At 43.9% G+C, this 12,278-nt stretch overlaps 1 protein-coding gene across 5 annotated transcripts in view; it reads right to left on the reverse strand.

Annotated features, from left to right (window-relative positions):
- Window positions 1-622: 622 nt before the first annotated feature.
- Window positions 623-12,278, reverse strand: part of LOC129182706 (nuclear receptor coactivator 3-like) — a 62,489-nt gene continuing 50,833 nt past the window's right edge. For 3 of the 5 annotated variants that reach the window (XM_054779143.1, XM_054779151.1, XM_054779160.1), the window contains 16 exons: window positions 11,303-11,389; window positions 11,075-11,215; window positions 10,773-10,920; window positions 9,978-10,474; window positions 8,774-9,888; window positions 8,553-8,685; window positions 8,246-8,404; window positions 7,870-8,100; window positions 7,679-7,781; window positions 7,423-7,594; window positions 6,873-7,199; window positions 6,153-6,251; window positions 3,588-3,828; window positions 3,313-3,490; window positions 3,036-3,225; window positions 624-2,950 (listed from right to left, as the gene is read on the reverse strand). In XM_054779143.1, coding sequence (XP_054635118.1) covers window positions 2,939-2,950; window positions 3,036-3,225; window positions 3,313-3,490; window positions 3,588-3,828; window positions 6,153-6,251; window positions 6,873-7,199; window positions 7,423-7,594; window positions 7,679-7,781; window positions 7,870-8,100; window positions 8,246-8,404; window positions 8,553-8,685; window positions 8,774-9,888; window positions 9,978-10,474; window positions 10,773-10,920; window positions 11,075-11,215; window positions 11,303-11,389 — 3,833 coding nt within the window. In that variant the 3' untranslated portion in view covers window positions 624-2,938. Of the gene's footprint in view, window positions 2,951-3,035; window positions 3,226-3,312; window positions 3,491-3,587; window positions 3,829-6,152; window positions 6,252-6,872; window positions 7,200-7,422; window positions 7,595-7,678; window positions 7,782-7,869; window positions 8,101-8,245; window positions 8,405-8,552; window positions 8,686-8,773; window positions 9,889-9,977; window positions 10,475-10,772; window positions 10,921-11,074; window positions 11,216-11,302; window positions 11,390-12,278 lie in introns of all 5 variants that reach the window. The other 2 variants (XM_054779174.1, XM_054779168.1) reach the window with 2 other exon arrangements.

Genomic DNA, 12,278 nt, shown 5'->3' on the forward strand with positions numbered 1-12,278 from the left:
GCCAGCATCTTGATAAAGGTGAGAGACACTATTGAATTCAAGAAATAAATCATGGCAAAACACGAAGATGGTGTTCATGTTGATCTCGCTGCTACATTGTGTGTTTGTCAACAAGCACGTCTTCAATGAAGGTAAAAGTAACCTTAATGTCCATTTATCTCTTTCATTCGTCATTTATATGCATTGAGGATGGTTTTATTAACGAAAAATTATAAAGATCTGTTCTGTGTGAACATTTTTGAGACTTGTAGCGTAACCGTGTCATGAGTCAACTACTGATGACATCATAGACGGGCGACGGAGCTGACTTCCGGTTCCTGTTTCCATTGTAGTAGCAAGCTAATAAGCTGCTAACAAGGACGTTTTGTGATGAAAATACATTAAGAACAGAGTCGCACTCACGCAGCGTATTAACATAACAAGTCGGGCACCATATTGTACGCCAACTGGCAAATGTATGCAAAATTATGGCAGAAATTTCTTACCCTAACCGAAAAACACTAACCGGAGCGGACGCTAACCCAGGTTCCACTGTGCTAATAAGGAAATCATATCATAATCAATATGTGAAAACACTATTTGGCACAGGTGAAAAAGACAGCGGAGACAAGCGTTTTAAATATAAATTTGTATTTACAACAATATTAACATCAAGAACAAGGTAAGAAAAGAACAGTATTTTACATCCTGTAATTTCTCTTTTCGTCGCTCCAACCATGAACTGATAGGAGTTTCTCGTTTTCAGATCAAAACATTGTTTGAATAATCTTCGTTTGGACTGGGACAAAAACAACTCCAATTTAGATCAATCCTAACAATCTCTTGTGAAGTAACTTGCATTGCAGTTCTGGCCAGAACAGAACAGAAATTCAGAAAGAAAGGAAAAATCTGAAAGAAAGAAGCTCAGCAGAACCAGACTGTTACTCTCTACTCTAATCTTTTATGAGAGGGGATATCATATATGCAATCATATTCAAGGAATATCATAGGCGCAACAGTAAAAGCCCACATGAGTACAATCTAGTACAGGAAGTGTCTCTAAGCAGTGCAGAACGACAAAAACAAAAAAACTCTTTGGACTGAGCATGTCGTCATAGGTAGATTACTCCAATAGAAGCTTCACAGGGACTAAAGAAAAACATTTGAAGAGGGACCAAGTCACACATTTAAAAAAGACTAACATGAGATTTACCAGACTTGTGTCACTTCTAGTGGATTTTCAAATCAACAATCCAAAAAGGTAGCCACAGGATGAAACATTTGGAGGCAAAAACCAAGGAATGCAGTGTTAATCCCAGGTGAGAATCACATGGAATAATGGCATTCCGTTAAGAGAATATGAATGAGACATCTAAGCGTAAAGTGAAGCCTTAAATAATCATGTGTTGACTTTGTTGGGATATGTTTTCCCTCCGAGTAATTCCTTTGAAATGAACATGTTTGTTCACTAGCACCTCTATATGTCCTCATGAAATAAAGAGAAATTATTGTAAAATTACAACAAAAAAGTGCTTTTTTTGAGAAGAGAGAAGTGGCAGTATGAAAGAAGTTATACACATACTGCTTAAAAAAAAAAAAAAAATCGGAGGCCCTTTTCTCTCAATAAGAAAAAAGCTGACCTATGATGGAATGCGAAAAATTACACTTATTAAATATTAAGCCTTGCAATCTGTGCAAAAAAAGTATGTGACCTACAAAAGCATATATATATTTATATATAGTACATTTGAAGCCTATTTACAATTTCTATCAACAATAAAGGAAAACATCTCCAAACAACACATCGTGTCTAATACTGCAGTACCGCCGCTATGAGGAAATGTTGCTTCAACACAGACGAGAACCAGGAGGAAGGATTATTGCTAGAAATTGAGTTATCTTACAGTGTGAGCTTATACACACACATCTGCTTCACACTTGGCCAGTTTTCTAGTTCTGTACTTTGAAACATCGAAATTTGTATTTTAGATAACCAAAATATCTTCAACTTTCTGATTTAAAATATTTCCTCTGGATTGATAAAACAATCGCCTCTTGAATCTGTATAAATATACGTCAGTTGAGTTTTTAAAATGATCTTTTTTTCCCCCCTCAATTACTACTCCCATAATAAATCACTGACGACAAGAGTGTTGGATAAAATCTGTGCTTGCTACTTTCCCACTGGTTCCCACATTAAAGACCACAGACCCTTTTCCCATGAACCCCCCCCCCCCAATTTCTCCACAAATCCTGGAGAAAACATGTGAAAATAAACTGTTAATATCTGCTGCTATTGGGTCATTCTTGGGTAAAGGCCTCTTTTGCCACAATCCTTTCAATATTGGCCTCTCCTTAAAGTGCAATCAGCCAACGAGTAATTCATTTGTACGCTAGCCCGCCCAGCCTTGGAGGTCAAAACAATGTGTTGCTGCTTGCTGACATTCATCTGAGTGTCACAATCTGGTGGCTTTCTTACAACCATCTTCACTGTCGGCACCTCCTCTGGGAGCGAGACGGCCGAGGAAACATGAGAAAGATCGGGAATGAGAACAAATGCACATTTCTAATGCAGTTTCATAGTACATTCGACAAAGGAGGCTTCGCACTCACACACAAACACACGGGTCTCATAGCACCTCAAGCCTAGAGACAATGGTATGACCCGACAAGTGCAGCCACCTGTTAGGAGAGCACGATCTAACGGCAGTCAGCAAGAAGGACTGCAAACGTGTGTGTGTGTGTGTGTGTGTGTGTTTGTGTCTCTCACGCAGTGTTTCTGAGTTTCATCAGCACTGTTATATTTCCACATTGACACTTCTCCTTAGGTGGCTAGATTGCCAAGGCATCAATCAAAGGGAATCTTGCGCCCCCATGTGGCGGGTATCAAGCACACCAACATGTCCTCCTGCAGGTTTCACTGGGGATTACAGCGAGGAAAATGCTTCCAGCATCAGGTTCAGCAGTATTTCTGGTTTGAAGAAATGTGAAAAATATATTAGTCAAGACTCCCGTTGTGCATTCAAATAAGCATCTCTTTGAACTTGTGCACCTACCTGATCTGGTCCCATCATGCGCCCCATTACCATTGGATTCATGCCCATCTGACCCATGTGACCACCACCTCCACCGGTGGCCATGCCGCCGTTCATCATCATGCCCCCGTATTGGCCTGGATTTCCTTGCTGCCCAAACTGCTGCTGCCCTGGTGGAACTTGTTGGCCAAACTGCTGCTGAGGGTACGAACTGATGTGAGAGCAGACAAGATGGAGACATGTCAAGTGAAATGTTTTTAACCGATACCGTCAGACAACAGTGGCAGCATTTGCAAACCTGTTGCGTCCCATGCCTCCCTGTGACCAGCCCTTCATATCCGCACCCTGGTACATCGGACCACCCTGCGGATGCTGTTGCATCATGGGATTTTGAGGCCCCAGGCGGCCTGGCATCATGGCGTTTGGAGGACTGTTGCCAGAAGGGCCAAATGAGGGGTCTCCCTGCTGGCTCATGCCTGTAAAGATAAAAGTGTAGTGGAAAAAGTTAGCAAAATCCCTACAGTTCAGAGAGTCACCACCAGAGAGCAGCATTGTTCTGCTCAGTAAACTCACCATAATTCCCTCCATAGCCGAACTGCTGGGGACCAGGCTGAACCATGTTTGGCCCCCCCACAGGATTGTCCATGCCGCCAGGAGCTGTGACGTTTGGTGGGGGGCTGAATCCACCTGCGGCCGCCTGCTGCTGCTGCTGCTGCTGTTGCTGCATCAGCATCATCATGCGCTGCCTCCTCATCTGCATTGTCACCATCTCCCTGCTGCGCTGAGCCATCATCTGAGCATTCAAGAAACCCTGCTGGGGGGAAAAAAAACAACATATTCTGAGCATTAGACTTTTAAACAGATAAACCTGCACACAGACTATTACCTACTCTTAATTGCCATATCTTTAGAGTTGCTATTGCCGTTTGCACACATCCTATTTGCACATTGCTTACTGACACATCTTTAACCACTGCATATACAGTGGTGTGAAAAAGTGTTTGCGCCCTTCCTGATTTCTTATTTTTAGTCACACTTAAATTTTTTAAGATCAGACTAATTTAAATATTAGTCAATGACAACACAACTGAACACAAAATGCAGTTTTTAAATGAAACTTTTTATCATTAAGGGTGAAAAAAAATCCAAACCTGCATGGCCCTGTGTGAAAATTTAAACATAACTTAACTGAGATTAATTGAGATCTATCAGTATGGAAAAGGTTATAAAGCCATTTCTAAAGCTTTGGGACTCCAGAGAGCCACAGTGAGAGCCATTATACACAAATGGCGAAAATATGGAACAGTGGTGAACCCTCACAGGAGTGGCTGGCCAACCAAAATTACCCAACAGTGCAGCGGCGACTAATCCAAGAGGTCACAAAAGACCCCACAACAACATCCAAAGAACTGCAGGCCTCACTTGCCTGAGTTAAGGTCAGTGTTCATGACTCCACCATAAGAAAGACACTGGGCAAAAACAGCCTGCATGGCAGAGTTCCAAGATAAAAGCCACTGCTGAACAAAAAGAACATTAAGGCTTGTCTCAATTTTGCCAGAAAAGATCTTGATCATCCCTCCGCAAGACCTTTGGAGAAATACTCTGTGGTCTGATGAGACAAAAGTTTAACTTTTTGGAAGGTGTGTGTCTCAGTACATCTGGTGTAAAAGTAAGACCGCATTTCAGAAAATGGACTACGATCCAAAACACACCAGCAAGTCCAAGTCCTCTGAATGGCTGAAGAAAAACAAAAGAGACAAAAGAGAAGACTTCGGAGTGGCCCAGTCAAAGTCCTGACCTGAATCCCTTTGAGATGCTGTGGCATGAACTTAAAAAGGTGCTTCATGCTGGAAAATGTGGCTGAATTACAACAATTCTGCAAAGATGAGTGGACCAAATTTCCTCCACAGCGCTGTAAGAGACTCCTTGCAAGCTAGTCAGTTATTAGGTTTAGGGAGCAATCACTTTTTCACACTGAGCCATGTAGGTTTGGATTTTTTTTCTCCCGTATAATAAAAAGTTTCATTTAGAAGTTAAACTGCACTTTATGTTCAGTTGTGTTTACATTGACTAATATTTAAATTTGTTTGATGATCTGAAACATTTAAGTGTGACAAACATGCAAAAAAATAAATCAGGAATCACACCACTGCACATTAGCGGTGGGAATTTCATGATTCGATGCGATTACGATTCAGAGGCCTGCGATGTGATGATAAAATGATTATAAATGCATCTCGATGCATCTTCTTTTGTGATCAATAGTTTGTCAATTTTTTCATGCACAATTTTTTTCTATATAAAATTTATTTTTACTCACTGTGTACTACTATTTATTCACAAATAAATAATAGACTTCTAAATTCAAAAAAATTAGTTATCACCTGCTCGATGGTCCTGTGGTTGGCAGCAACTTCAGCTGGCTGATTTTCCTAATGGTTTGGGTGGAAACGTGCTATGTGGTTTCACATATTTGTCGAGTTGCCAAAATATTTTCAGCTTGTATGACAAAGCTTGCATATTGTCTGGCTCTTGTCCAGCTCAATTTTAAATGCTTCCTCGCTTCAAATCCAGCGGGTGCGGGTCGGAGTTTTCACTCAGCCATTCTGGTAGAGTCTTACACTCAGGTACACCACCATGAAATGTCTGGGCTGCACGTCTGCTTTCCGTCTTTTTGTTTCATTTTTTTGTTCCGTCAGCATCGATCATTGACATTTATGAATCGATTAATAATCGTCCATGTCCGCATCGCAATGCATCTAAAAATCAATTATTTCCCCCACCCCTACTGTACATACATACATACATACAGTACACTTTGCACACAGATGTACAGAGTGTATGTGCAGTGTATACATAGTGTATACATCATGTATACATTTCTACACTGTTCATTTTATTTTTCTGCATTTCTTACTGTATATATATTTACCTTTTTTATCTTTTCAATTACTTCTTGTGTTAGTGGCATTCATTGTGCAAAGCAAAGGAAGAATGTCATTGGAAAATTGTTTCCTGACTGTGCATCCGGCAATAAACAATATCCTAATCCTAATTTGAGGAGGCTCACACCATGCACTGATATTTTTGTTTGAAACCTTTTTTTTTTTTTTTAACAGTCATAAAAATGGTGCCTACCTGTCCAGCCATGCCTGGTTGTATGGCGGGCCGCATGGCGGGATTGCCTCCAGGATTCTCCATCTTCATGCCCATGGCCTGGCGGGTCTGATTCATGAACTGAACAAGGAAAAAGGAAACATACATAAAAACTGTATTAAAGGCTGATTATCAGGGGTGTCACGAGACACTCAGTTCACGAGACAAGACGATACAAGAGATTGGGTCTGCGAGGATGAGACTGAACGAGACTGAACATTGAACATTACTTTTAAGAAAAGTACAATGAAAAAATACAAAAAAAAAGATGACAATATATTGCGATCTACTGATTTAATTTCTACTACGTTATACTCTCCTGCACTCTGTGTGTATGCTAGGGGTCCCGCCTCCACCCACCGAGACAAAGAGACTGACAAAAGGGCTCACTCCGTTCATGCTGCTGTTCTATGGAATGCGCCAAGTTGCTGAAACCAATGCACACAGTGAACCCTCTTCCTGCCTGTTTTGAGGCAGGACTTGAGGAAAACAGACATGCATGCACATGGCAATATATTGAGGCCAGCAAAATTATCAAGTTCATTTTCTGTGTGATAAATTAATTTATTTATTATCGTCCCAGGCCTAGTGCCCACGGGACAGTTTTTCCTGAACGAGAAATCTTGTCTTGTATAATCTCGCAAGATCTTGTGACACCCCTACTGATTACGTATAAAAATGCTTGTCATATTTGGGTCAAACCTGCTGTCCCTGCAGCCTCTGTTGCAGCTGGAGCCTCATGGGCTTATTAGCACTCATCATCCTGGGCCTCATCATGTTTGCACGAGGATGCCCCATGCCCCCCATTCCACCCATGCCGGGGAAGCTGTTGCTTTGGCCCATTTGAGACAGCATGGGCCCAAATCCTCCCTGCTGAGGTTGTCCCTGCATTGGGTTCCCTCCGTAGCCAGGCTGCATGGCCATGGTCGGGGGTCCGGGATAGCCTTGTCCATAGAGAGGCTTCTGGTCCAGCACAATTGATGGTTCCTGTCCAGTAAAAGGCTCCAGCTGCTGCTCTGCTCCCTGTGTCTGCAACAGGCAGGGAGGATGTTAGCAAACTTTTTGATCTTACTGATACATTTTCAGTGTGTTCATGCAGTATAACTATATCTCTATGGGCTAATTTATGTACTTCATCAAAAGAACAGCCAATGCACCCAGAGTACATTTTAATCACAGTTATGAGTCATAATTGTATTACTATTATGCAGAGGGATCTGTCTCAGCTCAGAGATTCTTTCATCTATTCTACCTGGCTGACAAGGTCTGGGATGCCAAGAGCCCTGTCTATCTCCTCAAGGGCGATGCCATCTGTGTTGTTCAAAAGGGAATCCAGCTGGTCCAAGAGTGCCCGCTCGTCACTTTGACCCTCAGTGGTAGTGGGTGGCACCAGAAGTTCATCCAGGGTGTTGGCAAATTGCCGTCTACAGTAAACAAACACATACCAATACATCCATGATGGAACAATTTGTTTCCTAGGAAAGAACTCAAAGGTGGGCTGTGCTCACCTGTTGCCCTCCATGCCCATGAGAGTGTCTGACCATGAAGGGGACTGGTTGGGCTGACCTTGCTGGCTGAAGGAGTTCACACCCATCATGTCAGCGGAGCCACCTTAATGATAGGACACCGCAGAGTTATTTTGAAACTTCCAAAATCGTTGTGATGGAATTGACAGGCAAGCATGAACACTGTATCATACCCATGTCCATCAGCTGCTGCTGAAGGATAGACCTGGATCCTGGAATGCTGTTGGAGCGGCTCACCATGGAGCCTGTCATCATTCCCTTGCTACCGCTGTACTCCATGTTGGGACGCATCATGGAGGGGTGGCCAGCTGAACCCACTGGACTGGTACTGGATCGAGGTATCCCCCAGTCTCCAGATCCAGCCATGGGGGATCTCTGGGGAACCATTCCCCTATTCAGCGGTCCTGGTTAAAATGAATATGTGCACACATCAGTCATTAAATGTGACATGGTGTATTTCAGCCTTCTCGACGACAAAAAGAAGTGGAAAAATTGGAATAGTACATATACTGTTCATACATGAAGTAACAAAAATGTCCAAACACACACCCATGTTTCCTGAGTAACCATCTGGGCTACCAATCATACTCTCCTGCTTGACAAGCATGGGGCGTCTTCCTGGTCCTCCAAGCCCACCAGGAGGCTTCCCCTCAACAGACAAGGCCTTCTGGAAGGGCCCTCGAGGTCCTGAACCCATACCTGGACTCCCTAAGTAAACAGAGAAAGTCTTAACCTCCCATATCTACACAAGGACAATTAGAACAACAAACGTCATGACAGTACAACCATGGTAGTGGGGAGGAAATAGAAAGTCAAGATATGGTGTTTGACGGTGACTGATGAACTGATGTCTTACTCTGTAGGTTGTCATCAAGGCAACCCTGTGGTTTGTTGACTGTGTCATTTGGCCCAGCACCTCCTGCCTGATCAGAGTAAAAGTCAGAGCTTGACCCCCTCAGATCTCCCAGGATAGACTCAAGGTTGTGCAACTGGTCAAAAAATAACCCATATTAGTTATTATGTAAAGATCCAACTACCTTGTGTGTATTTAATGCTACACACAAGAACTGAACTTACATCATCAGGTGGCTCTGACTTGATCTTGCTCTCATGATGTTCAGGTGCATGGCCAGGTCCAGATCCAGATCCAGGGCCTCCCCGTGGAGGACCGCCAGCGGTCCCAGAGGGTCCCTTGCCATCTAAATCCTCCAGTTTGGGCTTTACATCCAATGGCTCTTTAGAATCATCCTTGTTGAGTAGATAGTGGAGGAGGGCGTGGGTTTTCTCCTTTTTGGGGCTAAGCTGCTCCTGCTTGGGCTCAGTGATTAAGCCGGGCCCACTCCCTACACCCGATCCTCCAGTACCTACTTCACCACCCTCTTGGTTCCCGAGTGCCACCTTTCCCGTAGCCTCCGCTGTGATCTTTGCTACTTCATCAGGTGTATTGCCATTCTGGAGAAGCTTGTGAAGGATTTTATGCTTTTCCTGCAGTGAGCCTGTGTAGCTAGCTGATGTGGACACACCCGCAAGCCCACTTGTCTGGCCTGAATTGGCACTGGCCGAGGACGAAGAGGACACGCCAGTGGATGAGGGGCTAGTCATCCCCCCATTGGGGTCCTTACTTTCTGAGGTCACCGGAGTACTGCTGTTGGTTGATGGTGGTGGAATAGGAGGCCCTGTTGGTCCACTGCCTCCTATTGCGAGCTCCTCGGTTGGCGAGGTTAGCAGCTGGAGCAACTTCTTATGACCCTTACTGTCTGGTAACCTTCTAGTGGGCTCTGATGTTGCCCCACCCGCCTCATTGCTTCCCTCTCCAGATTCTTTAGGTGCTGTAGTTGCTTGGCTGTCAGGTCTGTCCCCAGAGCTCTCAGCCTGAGGATGCTGATGATTGTGATGATGGTGCATTGGGTGGTGATGTTCACCAAGCCCGAGCCCCAAGCCTCCCGCTGGGCTTTTGGATCCATCCTGGGCTGGTTTGGCCATTTGGTTTGGCTGGGAGGAAGAGGAGGAGTGGACACTAGGAGAGGTATCAGGTTTATGTACTGGCGAAGGAGACATCAGAGTGGTGGCGATGGAGTTCCCTACTCCTTCACTGATGGCTTGTAAGGCATTTAGGGAGCTGCTGGAGTAAGTTGTCGTGTTCCCACTGCCTCCTCCACCACTGCAAATGCCACTCATGGGAGAGTGCATGCCTGAAGACAATCACAACACCATTTAGCAAACATGTTGTCAAATTAACAACTGTTACTTATGCTGGGCTGTTCAACAATGACAGACTCACCTCCTGGAGAAAACTGATTGGCGCCCATCTTTGGACTACCTCTATTTCGGGGTGACATTAAGAGTCCTGATTGGGGACCGCCCATCCGGGGGCTTCCCGAAGGGCTGTTCAAGCCACTCAACCCAAAACCACCACTGCTCTGGAAGGGGGGCTGCTGTGGGTGCTGCTGCATGCCTTGGCCTGGGTTATTCATGGCACCCATTTGATTCGTATGTCCCATCTGGCCCATCTGCATCATGCGGTTGGCCATGCCTCCGCCCCCTCCACCACTGCTTCCTCCGTATGTGGAGCAGCCGCTCATCTGGCCCATATGACCCATGTGGCCTTGCTCGTTCATACCGAAGCCCCTGTTCATTCCACCCATGCCCCCCATGCCCATCCCCCCACTGGCGTTCATGTTGATTTGGGCATTGGGGTTGGGACCTCCCATGGTTTGCTGTCTCATGGTGTTGGGCATCATGTTCCCACCCTGAGCTGAGCGGTAGCCATTTGGTTCTCTGGTTGAAGGTAGAGAAAATACATCAGAATAAAAGCAAAACCTTGTAATTCATCAAGTCACATTTTTTTGTAAATTGCAGAAGCACAGTATGAATATAATAACATCTGTTGCTGGTGCCGAATCTTCTCTCTGTTCACATGCCTTTGTTATATAAAAAGCTACATCAGCTGCTACGTCAGCTTCAGAGAATGCCTGATATGTCTGACATTAGATGTGCTAGATGTGCTTTTCCTTTTTAAGATGATAAATTACATATCCGCTGCCGACTGTTTTCAGTCAAATTTTCAGTATCTGACCTCTGAAGGAGGTGAGTGGAGATGAAGCCTTGCGGCTCGTTGTTCATAGGGTGACGGTACAGTTTGCTCTTTGTCTGCGCTGTGACCGGAGTGCCATCGGACAGAGAGAATCGATAAAGTGGCGTCTCTGCATGACCCTGCAAAAAAGCTGTGCAAAAGAAAATGGCACATTGACACCGTGGTACGACGCTCTGATGGTACATCATTATCCTTAATGTCAAATCCACCTTTGATATTGATTTGAGGAGCCCTATAACAGCAAAAACAAAGAAAAAAAAGCAGTTTCTGGGTTGGCAATGCACCTTCGTGATAGTGGCGTTTGTGCGACCAGGGTTGCCCGTCACTGTGCTGAAGGAACATCTGAATGCATCGCCTCAATAAATCCTCCCAGCCTGGACGCATCGATGCTCGCAGGGAGTTCTGGTCAATCTGGATGAGTTTACCTGATCGAGGGAGGGAAGGGTTAAGTGGGACAAATGCGAAGAATACATTTCACTTAAGAATTTGACTTGTGCTGTGTTGGTCCTCACCTGAGAGCTCATGCCTCGTATTGAAACTCTCTGTTCTCTCCATGGCTGTAACCCGACGGGCCACACATATCATACATGACTGCAGATCTGCAAGTACAGAGAGAGTAATGTGTTACTTTTTACACAGTAGTGTGACAAAAGTCACCAGTACCGATCTTACTGTTATTATTAACTTTTTCACAGCAATCATTTAGGCATGTTACAAGAGTAACACAATTTGCAGGACTCCACTAGAAAACAAAACCAAAGTTGACTTTACTTCGTAGAGGAGGCGCACAATCTGTAGACCAACAATACGTGTCATAATTGCGTTTTTAGTTCAAGAAAAACTTTTTTTTTTTTTGCCCATCATCCACAATCTCTATGTGAGACAAGAACACACACATTTCCCTTTTGTATGTGTTCTAGACGGACAACTGTCCATCAAGTAGGTCACCATTAAATTGATTCTGATACATGGAGCACATAGTGCTTGATATCACAGCTACAGTACTGTATATACACAATCCATCGACCTACGCACTACAGCAGAAAAGTAGTTCCTTGGTATTAGCTCACACAAAAACAATGCCGCTATAGCTTTGCTAACATGCAGGACACGTAAAGTAAATGGAGCATTGTTGGTGGTTTTTTTATGTTTTATTAGCGGGCTTTATAGGTGGAATGGGTAAACCCCAATTATGTCCATTCTTAGTGGAAAAACTGCCAGCATGAGGCAGCTATCTAGCAGAAGATGTGTGGGACTGTGGATGATGGGCAAAATTCCAAATTCCAAAATAAGTGCATTTTTCTAAAAAGTCTAAAACTTACATTTACTGAAGGCTCTAGATTTTTTGTTTGTTCCCCCAAAATGACTGATTTTTAAAAATATTTTTTTAACATTTGGTAAGATGACCTATCAATAGATTCATTGGAATTTCTATGATGTAGCACATATTCATGATTGTACTAACCAGGCCAGAAATCAAAGAGAAAG

Source organism: Dunckerocampus dactyliophorus, chromosome 1 (genome assembly GCF_027744805.1).
Source record: "Dunckerocampus dactyliophorus isolate RoL2022-P2 chromosome 1, RoL_Ddac_1.1, whole genome shotgun sequence".
Lineage (NCBI taxonomy): Eukaryota > Metazoa > Chordata > Actinopteri > Syngnathiformes > Syngnathidae > Dunckerocampus > Dunckerocampus dactyliophorus.